Here is a 13,669-nt window from a genome sequence, read left to right as displayed (position 1 = left end):
TGTTAGGACTCAAGACATCCCTTTTATTTGTATGTTATACAAGCATTGATACTGCACAGTTCTTAAACATGCTCTGCACACACACACACACACGCACACACACACACGCACGCACACACACACACACACTAGCTGTCTTGCTGAATAAAGTCTTTGGCTTTTTGCAGGTTGTGATCGACGGCTCCATCTAAGAACTGAACCCACATCAGCTGGGATTCCCCGCACACATGACTGGATCTGCACAGGTGAGAGGGAGTGGAGGGTTGTAAGAAAGGCGAACAACGACGATAGAATAATAATTAAAGGTCGACCATCATCAGCTTCCATCAGTCACAGAAAGCAACCGAACGCACAGGTGGCCTCAGGGCCGTCCTTACGAAACATGAAGTGAACAAACAGATAAGATGAGCTGATGGGATGTTATCAATTTAACTAAACATATTCATTCATTCAAAACTATTTAAAACTCATTTTCAAAGATGTCATGCATGAACAAGGCATTAACACCAATCGATAAGCAAACAAAGAACCATCACACATACCAATTAAAACAGAAATGTTATAACATGCACCTTGCTTGATTTACCTTTAAATAAAAAGTTTGAATTTTATGCCCCCAATGTCAGTTTTTCCAGATATTATCAAAAGTGGTATTGAATATCGATATTTTCTAAGGTATTGTGCCAAAGTTAGAAATTCCAGTTCTGTGACAACGCTGATAACAGACACACCACCCACTTGTTTCTCAAACTGCCTCTCACACCCAAAGTTTTCTCTGGGGGCATCTGGCTTGTCACTACTGATTCCGTGGAAATGTTTCACCTTACCCACGGTTTCACCATGCCAAGTTCACTCCTCCTTAGCGGCACTGCCTTTAACTGACGCTTCGGACGATTTTTGTAGAGCACTTTGAATCGCTTTATTGCTGAAATGTGCGATTTAAATAAACTTGCCCTTATTGCTCCACTTTAACTCAACTGCAGCGCTGCGATCTCTTTATCATTTATGGCACTTTAAGTAACATGTCAGTGGTTTTGCATGCTGTTGCCCATAATATAAAGATTGACTGTAAGGACAACTCTCCATAGAAAGCAATAGTTTTGTCTGATGAAGGTGAATCAATCTTACCTGATGATCTCCAGAACTTTCTTCAACAGTGCTGCCAATTTAGAAGCCTGAAGAGAAAAAACAAATGTCAGCGATATGTTTAACTGAATATTTAAGAATAAGGAACCTTACATCTTTACATAATCAGGCATTAAAAATAATGGACAAAAAGCCTGTCTGCTAGCATCACTGTCACATATCAGAGCAATACAATCTTCTCAGCTTTGAACAGCTTCATCAACTTTTGTTTCCTGAAATTAGCTTTCAAATGTATCAACAGTTTAGCTCCAGTCTCTTTAAACATTTATTCAAAGAGAAGACAGTAATAGAGTAACAAGGCGCAGCGTGAAGTGCACTTGAAAAATACCACACATTACCAACTGAAATCAAACTGATGACAGATTTAAAGTTCGTCACAAGAAAGGTCGAGTGCTGGCTAAAAGCAAACCAAAGCTGTACCCACTTTTAGTTAACTGCGCCAAAAATTTCTACTATTTAAAATTGGACGTGTATTGGCGTATTGTGTATAGTAGTAGATGCATTGTGGTATATGTTGTGATGTATGTATTGTGGTAAATGTATTTTATTGTGCCTTCCATGTTAATAGTGTATTGTAGTTTTATGATGTTATAAACTGTATATCTTTAACAACATTTTAGGCTGACATGTAATTCGGGACAAGAGTTGAAAATTAGCAGCAGCTATAAACTCTCTCTGCAACACGTTGGTCCCACACTCTGTACTGGAACTATGTTTAAGTGCATCGTCCCTATCAAATTAAAATAAAGAAAAAAAGAAGCTGTTTATCAACATTTAGAGCGAATCTATGATTCTGAGCCTGAGCCAGGGTTGCCTGCACAAGGCCCCAATATGGAGGTGTCTGAGCCGGTGAGTAGCAGTAAACGGTGCTAGCAGCTAACGGTGCTGACAGGAGAGTGGGTGTCAGGCTTCCGCGATAATGCCTTGGGTTGTAAGGGCGATATCAGCTAGGGAGTGGTTTACACACACAGGGACATTTCAGGGTATTTAGAAATCCCAACAGTATGATTTCTACACTCTCAAATATACGCTCATCTTTCTATTAAACTCATATGGAGGTGATGTATTGAGGATGTTCTGTATGTAGTACACACCACACACCACTAGAGGTCAGTCTGAGCTGACAGACATGGTGGCTGCCAGTGGTGGGGATAATATTAAGCGTCGTTTCCACCACACTTTTGCTATGGTACCTTTGGAACCAAAAGTAACCCTAAGACATGGTACTCAGACCCTAGGTCCGCTTAGTGTTTTCACTGCAAACAGTACCCTTAAATGTGGGCGGGGTTGTTGTCACTCACTGCTCCGTCCGGCACTCACTGCATTTCCTAATCAGCGGTGACACAGATAGAAATCTGCGCCTGGTTTATCGTCCACAGAACGAGGCTGCATGCTGACATTTTCAGAACAAAAAAGAACAGGCTGCAGTGAGAGTCTCTCTCCATGGGATATTTAAAAATAGTGGGTTTGTGCATTTAGTCCTTCTCAGGCAAGCTCAGGGGTTTAGTGTTGCCAATGGGAACAGTGCGAGGATTAGAATATATGCAGTTCACATTACCCGGATGAAATCAATATATTACAAGTTAGCATTACTTGTTAATGTTAAAGTAAATGTTCCACCTTAAACGTTGCCGGCAGTCGGCCCAGTGAATGAAGTTATTTTTTCTCAGACTCCAGCTGCTGTGAGAGGCAGCAAAACATCCTTTCATTTTATAGTTACAGTTTACTAATAAAACTCTCCACAGTATGAACAGTGGTTACATGAGCCTCAAAACCAGCCACAACTCAGCCCTGAGCAGAGTGACCGTCCTCTACTGACCAATCAGACTGCAGTGTTCACAGCTCCACCTTTTAGTACCAGATCTGTGTGCTAGGTACCCCAACAGAGGGGGGACCAAACATGGGGACATACAGAATGGTTTCATTGGTACCATCCACAACTTTTCACAGTGGAAACCGAAAAAGAGCGCACCGAACTGAACCATACCATACTGCTCGGTGGAAACGGGCTTTAGAGGATTGTAAACAGTCAGTCAGCAACAACAGAGACAGACGAAGGAAAAACGACATATTACAATTAACATAACAAGACTGACCGAGATAGATTTTCACCCAAATATCGTCATGTAGAAATTTGAGTTTGGTATGAAGGTATGAAAAGAATTTAACCCCTAAGCCTTGTTGGCCGCTGTACTAATGCTCTGAATTTTGTATACTGCAACAGTAATTATATGTACTGCTAGGAATGTTGATAAGTACCTTTCGCTGCTCTGAAGGTAGAACAAAGCACAGCATTGTTTGACATATTCTCTTAGGTGTCCCACATACAAAACTGATTCTCGTATGAAAGTGGTTAAACTGACAGATATTGTAACACACTGCAAAATGAAGCCGGGCAGAATGAGAGATGATTCAACTTAACTCATGTAATTTCAAAATGCGAGCTCAGTTTGATTCCAGATTTAATGTGACAGTGTGCAGGGGGTTCTTCTGCATGTGTAAAAAACCTGAATGTGAACATCTTGATGCATCGATGAAATACGTAACTACAAACACACACAGGTATAATGAGCGGAAAATTCTACAGACTGAGTACTTTCACTTTGGAAACTTTGAGTCGGACTATATTTTGATGCTCACAATTTTGTACTTTTAAATACGACTTTGAATGCAGGACTTAGAAATAATTTAACTAATAAATTTCCACACTGTGGTACTGCTACTTCAAATTTCATACAAGACTACGTCTTTCACTGCTGCGTCTGGCTGATCAACAGAGCCGTGCTGCTGCTGGTTAAAAACAGATTCTTTATCATGAGCACTTCACTGTTTCAGTGAGATACATACCCACTCTGCTCTGTCTATACTGCATGTTTACCCTGTGGGGTGTTTGATGTCTGTAGTGAAGTTTCTCTACTTAGGACGTTTATTTAAGGTGTTGTGGAGTTCATGTTGAGGCTCCACTCTCTGCAGAGGCATTAATGACCTTTTAGATGAGGACACAATAATACAATGCATGATAACAGACTGAACCACAAAGCAGTAAATAAAGCAGATATGATTAGCTCTTCCTCGACCACCAATGCTCTTCAATAAAACTGATCTATTAATATAAAACAGGGACGGGGGCCATACTGTTGCCTATTGTATACTTTACAAGGGTTAGTGTTGAAACTGACAGGCTGGAGCATGTAAGTAAATAACGCACAGGAGCAGCTGGCACCATCACACAAAAAAACCCCAACCAACCAGATCCTGACCTGTTCTGACTGCAACACACTGACTTTCTGCAGATGAAAGAGTCCCTTTAAAAACTGCTGACACTGTATTCTGTGAATCATCCTGAGTAATGTGGACTTTGTTTCTGAAAATGGTGAATATTTAAGTGAAATTCCATTCACCTTAAAATGAGCCAAAACTATCTGCTTAGATACGACTAGAGAAGAGTAAGAAATGACATTATTTTGTGATGTATTCTTCTTTCTCTTCATTCATTATCTGTAACCGATATCCTGTTAAGAGCTGCACAGAGGGGTGGAGGCTGGAGCCTGGATACAGCATTGTCGGCGGGGCCCCATGGATTTCTATGACGATTGCTCAGTTGGGCATTAAACCAAAATGCTCTCTTTTCATGGTATGAAATTACCTGGATAATCAGTGCTGCTTCTGCATCATTGGGCTCACAGAGAAAGCCCATTGGAGACTTATGGCAGCTGAGCACAGCTGAATGTGGCAAGTGGCCAACTTCCAGTTTAGCGCTTAGCTACGAATGGGGATAACATGATTTAATCATGCGGCTTTTTTAGACTTTCAAAATGTTATCTTGAAAACTTGATAGTGGAGCCAATCATTTCGAGGAGATTGGAATGTTTAAAAAAATGTATCCTCTGATTGCTAGACATCTCTATCTAAGTCTATGGGAAAAGGTCTTTTTGGGCCGCAGGGCAACATGTGACCAAGCCCAGAAAGTGCAGTAGCACTGTTTTGCCACTACGAAAACTTCTTTAAAGCTCGGCTCACTTCCTGGGGGCCACCACAGTCCTGTAAATATTTTACAGGACTGTGGTGCGGCAAATGCCGTGACCTGCATGGCTCCATAAATTACTTAAAATGAGTGATAGGATGTTCAATATTTGACATTTCTCCAGTGTGAAGCTAGGGCTGACCTGCCTGCAGCACATGAGCGCGTGCTATATTAAATAATAGGGCACTCAGACAGCTTCACACAACGTCAAAATACGTCTGCTAAAAGTGCATTTTTTTCTACACAGATAGGCTCGGATTGTTAGTATAATTATCCGACAAATATGGAGTTCACAGATGTACACGAAAGCAGAGCTCACTGAAACTGAAGAGCGGACTACGAGAGAGAGGGAGCAGTGTTACTTTGGTAGCACATATACTAAAATTGCAACAGGCAGAGGAACATGTCCGAATCCAGCTAAAGGTAAACAGAGACGTTCATTTCTCCTTTACGTTATGTTGTCGGATAATTATACTAACAATCCGAGCCTATCTGTGTGAAAAAAATGCACTTTTAGTGGACGTATTTTGACATTGTTTGACGCTGTCTGAGTGCCCTATTGTGCCGGGATCACTGTATATTCATTATTTACTTATTTTGATATAATCATGTATTATTTACAACTGAGCACACCCTTCTTACCCTATTTCTGTCTACAATAAAGATAAATTACATTTATAATGAAATGGAATTAAATGAAATATGATGTTATGAAAGCGTTGATCAGAGACTGTGATGCAGCTCAGAGCAAGTGTTCTCTACATAGCCTGACAAAGGCGTTTAATTACCTTGATGACTTGGAAGATTTTTGACCTGACCCAAATTTAAGGTGTATGCTGCCTCAGGGAGTTACAGTTAATGATCTTATCTGATCTTTGGCACAAAGACGTGCCAAAAGAAACTAGTACAACTTTGGTGTGTTACAGGACACGGTGTGATAATCTATTTTACTTTTCAAACACACATATTATGTTTAATTTAAAATCAAATAATTCACGTTTTTATGATTAAAATACCTAATTTAATCTAATGGACTAAGAAAACTGCTTAATATTTCCATATATAAAATCCCTTGTAAGGCACACGTGGCGTATAGTGTCAGCTGATGTTAATTTTTGGTCAACAAAGGCGATGGACTTACATTTGTATTTTGTGCTGTCAGCATAATACTCACACTTTTAATGTGTTGGCTAAAAAAAACGTTTTACTGTTTTTACGCTGCCGCACTTTAGAAATAATTTACTCATGTGGAACGATAAATATCTCAACTGACATGCACAATGTTTTTCCGTGGAAGATTCTCTGTCACACCTCTTATCACTCAACACGCCAACATATCCTTATATAACTGCCGGAGCACATTCAAGCCAACACAGGTCCAAGAACAACATGACATTTGAATCGGATTACCACTGGCACAAGATCTGGCAACTTATATGTGGGAAACGGTTTCCAGACTGATGCCAAAAGGTTAGATAATTTCAGAGTGGCTTGTAACACTTGCTTCAATAAAGGTTCATGTGAACAAGAGCTGTAGATCACCAGTTTCATCATGATACGATATTCAGGGCTTGAAGCAAGAAAAAATCCTGTGCCTGAAATTTTTTTAGAGGGCATGAAGGGGGGGTGTTGTTGGGTGCCTTCTGCGCTAGGGGGGTCCGGGGGCATGCCCCCCCAGATAAAATTTTGAACATTTGACATCTAAATGAATTAATCTGGTTGGGGCCGGGCAATTTTAGGCAATTCTGAGCAACAAGAGGCAGAATAGGAAGACAACAAAAACGTCTGCATTAAAATGTACATTTTACATCAGTTGAGACTTGAACTCACGACCTTTGACATCAAGGAGCATCTTCTATCTCTCTGAATTGCAGCCCCCAACCTGTAGCCATTTCTCTCTCTCTCTCTCTTTCTCTCTCTGTGTGTGTGTGTGTGTGTGTGTTTTCATCTCTCTCGTGTCTAGACCAAACTGAACAAATATTTATAGACGGACAAGCAACATCATAATTAAACAGGCTTTTATTTTTAAAATGTATTTTATTTTGAAAATTGGCCGGATTCTCTCGTCTTTTCTGTGTCTGACTTCCTGTTTGGTACGATCCGCTCTATCCAGCTTAACAGAAGCGCTCGCAGCTCGCGTGAAAAATAGACCAGACGCCGAACTGAAGCACTGCAGTGCGCGAGCCTCCGTGGGCGCTCCGCTTTGCTCAGCGGCCTGTGTGGACAGTCAGATAGGTTAACATGGGCGCTGATTGAAAACTGCCTCCGCTGCTGGGCGCTGCGCTTCGAATATTCCTGCGCCGGAAATCCAGCACTGTGCCGGAGAACTTCAAGCCCTGGATATTACATCGATTCTGCGGACAACAATATAATATTTGCCGATATTACAATGTCTGCCATGATACGTTTTTGATTCGATACGATTCAGGGATCTGTGACTGCTATTAGGCGAAATCAAATGCCCATTTAACACAGAAGACACTGCCACCCCTTTCTTTTTTACTTTTGACCATAAAAGAAAAAATCTTTTCATTTTAACCCAACAATGATCTCTTTCATAAACCTTCAGGAATATCTGTGTTAAAGCCCTGAAGCCAAACTTCTCCCAACAGCCATAAACACAGATTTACAACAAGATCATTCAAGAACGGTATCACATTCAGCTCAGTAATAACTGTCAAGGTTCATGGACAAAACAACTGTTTTTTGCTAATCACCCGTTATTAGCTTAAACGTGTTTACATTGCATAAATTAGCCTAGTGGACAATTTTCCTCTTCTCATAGCTTAACATATTACATCTAACATTATTATTGTTCTTACTCACCGGTGGTTTAAGTCACTGCATCTCCCGACAGAACAGCATTTTAACGTTACGTTGTGCTTTATCTCGTAACATCAGTTTACATCTGTTGATCCTTATATGCTGATTTATTCCCAAGTAAACAACGTTATCCTAATCGTCTTTCTCTTGGCTGCTTCCCATCTGCCTGCCGCTGTTTGACAGTGACACAGACTTTCAAAATAAAAGCTTATATTAAAGATGACGATATGGATCGATGTTTTCACTTTGCATCGATGTGATTGGATCGTTGATCATTAAATCGATATATTGATCAAGATCGATGGATCGTTACACCCCTACTCTGAACATCAAAGAAATTTAACGATGGTGTGTGTGTGTGTGTGTGTGTGTGTGTGTGTGTGCGCGCGTGTGTGTGTGTATGTGTCTTACGTTGCTCTCTACTCCGCTGTAGTCCATCGGTGGGTAGAGGGAGAGAGCCAGATCATCAACACTGAGGAGAAAAGACGCATAGATTTGTTTGCATGACTATTTAAAAATGTTTATTCTATTTAGATTTTTTTTAAAAATCAAACTTTAGAAGCTTACTGGGCAAAAGCTGCCTCGCAACAATCACTGACAGCAGGAACGAAGCCTATGAATGCATAAAAACATGCACCATCTCATTCAAACCGTTGCTGTGCTGATAAAGAAAGAGTTATTGATTGTTTCAATGCGAGAACTCGAAACAAATTTTCCGGGAAGATCCAAAAGATGGGACATTACGTGCACTTATGATTGCCTTGCCTCTCTTCAGTTCCACTACAGCACTAATAGAATGTAACAACAAGAAATGGAGTCCGCTGAAGTCAACAAACAGCCTGTAGCCACCACAACATACAGTCGACACATACTGTGTTTCCATGATACATTTTGCAACAGCAGCAGCCTGGAGACGGACCCTCACTTGGCGCCCTGTGACAACTCAAATTCACCAAGAGCCAGATCGAGCGACCCCGAGTGCTGGGTCTGATCCCATACCGCCCTTTCAACCAACCCAAGTCCCCGTCGGATCAGCAAACTTTCTGTTGCTGCCGTTACACATGTTCGACCCAGCCAGCTGAATTTAAGTTGCTACAACAGCCCACTCTGCTCCCGGGGACGTAGTGTCATGGCGGCAGGAAGTGAGGTGGAGGGTTTATGGGCTGTGCTAGCTAGCTAATTCTTGTGTCATTTGTGGTCAGAAAAACAATACTATTTGAAGTAAGTGCCCCCTGGTGCTAATGCTGACAATTTATTGATGAGTAAATGTAGCAAAGTACTGTCTTGAGTGATCAGCGTATTTAATTCAGACTCCAGTTCTCATCTGGCTGGTAAAATGGTGAGCTTGCGATTAACTGCAAATTACTTCATAAGCCAATGTAACAAGCAGCAACCTCCAGCACTGAAAAATGAAGCCAACATGGAAGTGCCATAAACTGCAGTTCCTTTAATGGCCACTTGAGGCTGGCTCCAAGAGCGAGTTTTGGTTTCTACAGCTAATTCCCCCTCCATGACACCTGCGCGGAGGTAAATTTTAATATAAGTCACCCGTTTACATTTTATTAAGGCTTAAAGTTACGCATGATTAAAAGTCAACAGTCTATCTGCCGATAGTGTCCTCGGCTTCTCAGTCAGATCCACCCCTCACTCCTCCGCAGCTCCAGCCTCTCACCCAAATATGGTCACTTATAAAATATTGCCATACAACTCAATACAGAGAAAATCGTCACTTTGATGACACAATAATACGACTGTGTGCGTGTTCCTACCCAGGACTGATTTCCTTGGTGATGTCAGCCAGGTCATCGAGCTGAGCCAGGTTCTGACACGTGGTGACGTCCCCGTTGGCTTTGATGGCTGACGTCAGCTTCCTTAGACATGCGGCTGACGCTTTCATCAGCCCCTGGCATGGACCAATCACACGTCTGTCCTTCTCCGACCAATATGTGTCCTGGTTGCCTCGAGGCTCCTGGTCATCATCGAGAACGTCACTGAACGGGTCCTGGGCCTCAGACAGTGCCTGGGTGGGGGGGGCAAGATTCATAAAAGGAGGCCTCTGACATAATATGATAACTTATTAAATAAAGGCCTGTCTCTAATAAAAACCTGGATCTGTGTGTGTGGCTCTACCTGTTCAATTTCTTCTATGGCATCTTTCACAACTCCAATCTGATTGGACAGAACCACCAGCACTGCTGCTTTATTATCTGTGAAACACACACGCACGTCTTTTCATCAACAAACCTAGTTAAAATTTTGCAAAACTCCAAAAACAAAATAAAGAAATAAGACATAAAATCAAAATAAAGTCTTTTCATATTAGATATTTCTTTGTGTTAGCTGACCCAGTCAAAGATAATATCACAATTGTGATTATCAGCTGTCTTTGTTAACCCAGTTTTCTTCTTCTCTGTTTGCGTTCCTATCAACGGGGCATCATTTGACTTTTTTGCCGCCCAAAATGGATTGATCGTGTGCCCACTACTTCATTTAAGAGGAACAGGTCATTATAATGGGCATGTTTACAGGGTTTAATGGTCAAAAAACACTCTCTGCTGAACACCTGTATTCACCCTCTGTCTGAAATACTCAGATTTAGCCCCTCTCGAAAAGCACAGTCTGCTTTGACTCCATATCTGCCCTCTCAGCATCTCTGCCAGGCCCCTAAGAACATCCACACCCCCAGGAAGTGAGCCGAGCTTTGAAGCCAATTTTTGTAGTGGTCATACCGTGTAATTACACCTTCCTGTGATGCTATGGGGCCCAAAAAGACTTTTTCACATAAACTTACAAGCAGTGATTACATTTTTTTTTGAGCTCTTGACTCGTTTCACTATCAGAATTTGCTCCATTCAGTCCGACAACATTTGGTAAATCTACATGAGCTGTACATCTCAATCATTTTAACTCTATTCAAGTTAGTGGAGTGCATAACCGGAAGTAGTCGACTCGACTGGCACACGTCTCTACTACGGGTGCTCTATGTGGAAGGCGTGCTGATCATCCGGGGATATTTTACAGATGGCCGCTCGACTTGTTTGGCTTCATGCCAAAAATGGATGGTTCTCTATTAAATTTTTACTATAAATGACACTAAAAGCATGTTTGTATAGATTCAGAAAATCACCGTAAACACATGCATGTTTTTGTTTATGGTGAAATTAAAAATCTGATGTACTTTGACACAGAGGATGAAAACATGCTCACTTGTAAATCATCTATTATTGTGATTTTATGTCTAGAAATAATATGGAATTGCTAAAAGTACGTTTGGTGGTGGAGAAAAGCACATGTGCACTTTTAATATTCAGTTTTAAAGGGAGATTTGAACACTTGGCACTAGTCTGAACATAATTAGCTCTGGAACGAGTCCAGTCCTCTCGTGTTTAATCCCTGCACAACCAGTCCTTTTTTCTCCTGCGGCAAGTATCATATTACTATCACTGAAACCTTACATGACTTAACACCTCACTTCACCTACTGCTCTGCCTTTGAGGTCACAATTCATTTTAAGTCCTTTTTTTGTTCCTTTTCCATTTTACTCAGCACTTTGCGAACATGCTGGTATTTCTACAATGTAAATACGTATCTTTTTAAACTGCCTTCTAATGTCAGGTTATCTGACCACATCTGTTTTATTCTTTGCTATTTATAGCAGATTTTCTACCTATTTTATTGTCAGTTTCGACTGTAATGTGTTAAAGGTTACTATTATCATAAATACAAATGAAGTATTATTTATTATTATTAGTATTATTTATTTACACTCTGTATTAAACTTAACATCACCACCTGCAGGCTGCAGTAACACTTCTAACACCACCATTTCTATTGTTACTTCAACAATGAAATTCAAATTAATGACAGAGTATGCCAGGATTTCATTGTGTCTGACTTCAGTAACGACTCCACTTATAAAAATCGGATCTATTTAAATCTACTAACCTTGTGGTAACTGGGCAAAGTGGTCGCAGGCTGACCACACACCTCCTGTTGACGTCAGCTGTTCCTGGGACAGACTGGAGGTGAGCAGAGGGAGAAGAGGAGGAGGAAGAGAAAAGGAGAAAGTCAGATTAAAGGAAGTCAGAAAAGAAACAAACCACACAACATACTGTTTTTTGTTCATCTGAAAATGGAAATTTGACGGTTGTAAAAAGGTGATTTTCTGTACTAATAAAACACGTCAGCTAACAGAAGAAAATCATGTTGATCAGATTTCTGTATCACTGAAATTGAAATTTCAGCTATTATGTGTTTGTGTCTTTAATACATTCTGTTCTACTGTGACTCAATAGATGTGCTATATCTTACACTGACTCTGTGTCTGTGTGTTAATGTACCTCTGTAGCGGTGAGCTCAGTATGACCTCGACCAGCTGTGTGACTCCCTCCAGAACCTGGACTGTGGCGTCTCGGACCTGTCGCCGCAGACTGACACCTGAGACACACAGAGGACAGACAACAGAAACACGGTGATGAGCTGAAGCTGCTAATAAAAGCTTTACATCCATTTTATATTAATTTTGGCTGCATGCTCTTGGTTCCACAATATCAAGTGTAGCCTGAGATTCACCGAAGACTTCTAACATCCTGTTGCAGTGATAATATATAAATGTGAACAGAGTAAATACGCTGTTCTTCTGAAGTGCACAGACGTCGGAACTAGGGGTGCGGGGGGTGCGGCCGCACCCCCTCCCATCCGCACCCCCGCACCCCAGCCTCCCTACCCACTGCATTACGCTTTAAAAAAATAAAGAATCTCAATTTAAACTCAATTTGTCTGACTTACATTTATCTCTTTCATATCATTAATGCATAGATCTATGCTTTTGATGTGATATGCAGCCTGCCTGACTACATACAGTAGCCTTGGCATCCAGGATGTTGTGTCCATCCTGCAAACCTTGCAGGTGGAGAAACTCATTAAGCTCTGTCTGGCCCTGCCCATATCTGTCGCGGCATCCGAGCGCTCTTTCTCAGCCTTGCACAGGCTGAAAACCTGGCTGCGCAACACCATGACGCAGGAGAGACCAACAAAAATCCCGCCCCCCCTCTCAGAAAATAGTTCCGACGTCCATGCTGAAGTGACAGCCAAGTAGCCAAAGTCCTGCACCATTCGGGTGGTGACTGGTGGCGTTACCTTGGCTCTTAGGTAGCCAGTAGTACACAGTGGACAGAGTGAGGACACTTTTCAGGATGGACTCTGCTAACTTCTCTCCGTCCTGCAGAGAGGAAGGAAAGAAGAGAGACAGAATACACATGAACATGTTGGGAATTACATGACAATTTAACTATTAATATTAGAACTAAATATTAGAACTAAATATCAATGATCTTTACTGTTAACCTATTTATATTTTTTGGCATTGTGTATATTTTGTATTTGCACCTTATTAATATTTCATTAGGGATGTCCCAATCAAGTTTTTTAGTCCCTGATCCAGAGTCATTGTTGCTGCGGTGAAACACCACGCACCTTAGATGACAGCAGTGCTCATACTTTGGTAAATAAAATATACTAGTCCATACCCATTGGTAGCTTTGTCACCTTCTACCTATGCCAATCCTCAATGCCTATGTGCAGTTTCACATAGATTGACCACGTCAGTGAGTAGAAAAACGTGGGACAGACAGAATGACTGACTGACAGAGTGACACACTGACAGTTTCCGTGATT

At 41.2% G+C, this 13,669-nt stretch overlaps 1 protein-coding gene across 1 annotated transcript in view; it reads right to left on the bottom strand.

The window, feature by feature from the left end:
* ccndbp1 (cyclin D-type binding-protein 1) overlaps positions 1-13,669 on the bottom strand; it is an 18,091-nt gene continuing 4,422 nt past the window's right edge. The window contains exons 4-11 of the mRNA XM_050039422.1: positions 13,133-13,214; positions 12,334-12,430; positions 11,939-12,012; positions 10,124-10,200; positions 9,763-10,013; positions 8,405-8,465; positions 1,129-1,175; positions 1-237 (exon numbers count right to left, since the gene is read on the bottom strand). Coding sequence (XP_049895379.1) covers positions 129-237; positions 1,129-1,175; positions 8,405-8,465; positions 9,763-10,013; positions 10,124-10,200; positions 11,939-12,012; positions 12,334-12,430; positions 13,133-13,214 — 798 coding nt within the window. The 3' untranslated portion in view covers positions 1-128. The remainder of the gene's footprint in view (positions 238-1,128; positions 1,176-8,404; positions 8,466-9,762; positions 10,014-10,123; positions 10,201-11,938; positions 12,013-12,333; positions 12,431-13,132; positions 13,215-13,669) is intronic.

Source organism: Epinephelus moara, chromosome 24 (genome assembly GCF_006386435.1).
Source record: "Epinephelus moara isolate mb chromosome 24, YSFRI_EMoa_1.0, whole genome shotgun sequence".
NCBI classification, from domain to species: Eukaryota; Metazoa; Chordata; class Actinopteri; order Perciformes; family Serranidae; genus Epinephelus; species Epinephelus moara.
Note: the sequence above shows the minus strand (reverse complement) of the source record. Positions and strands in the feature narration are given on the sequence as shown.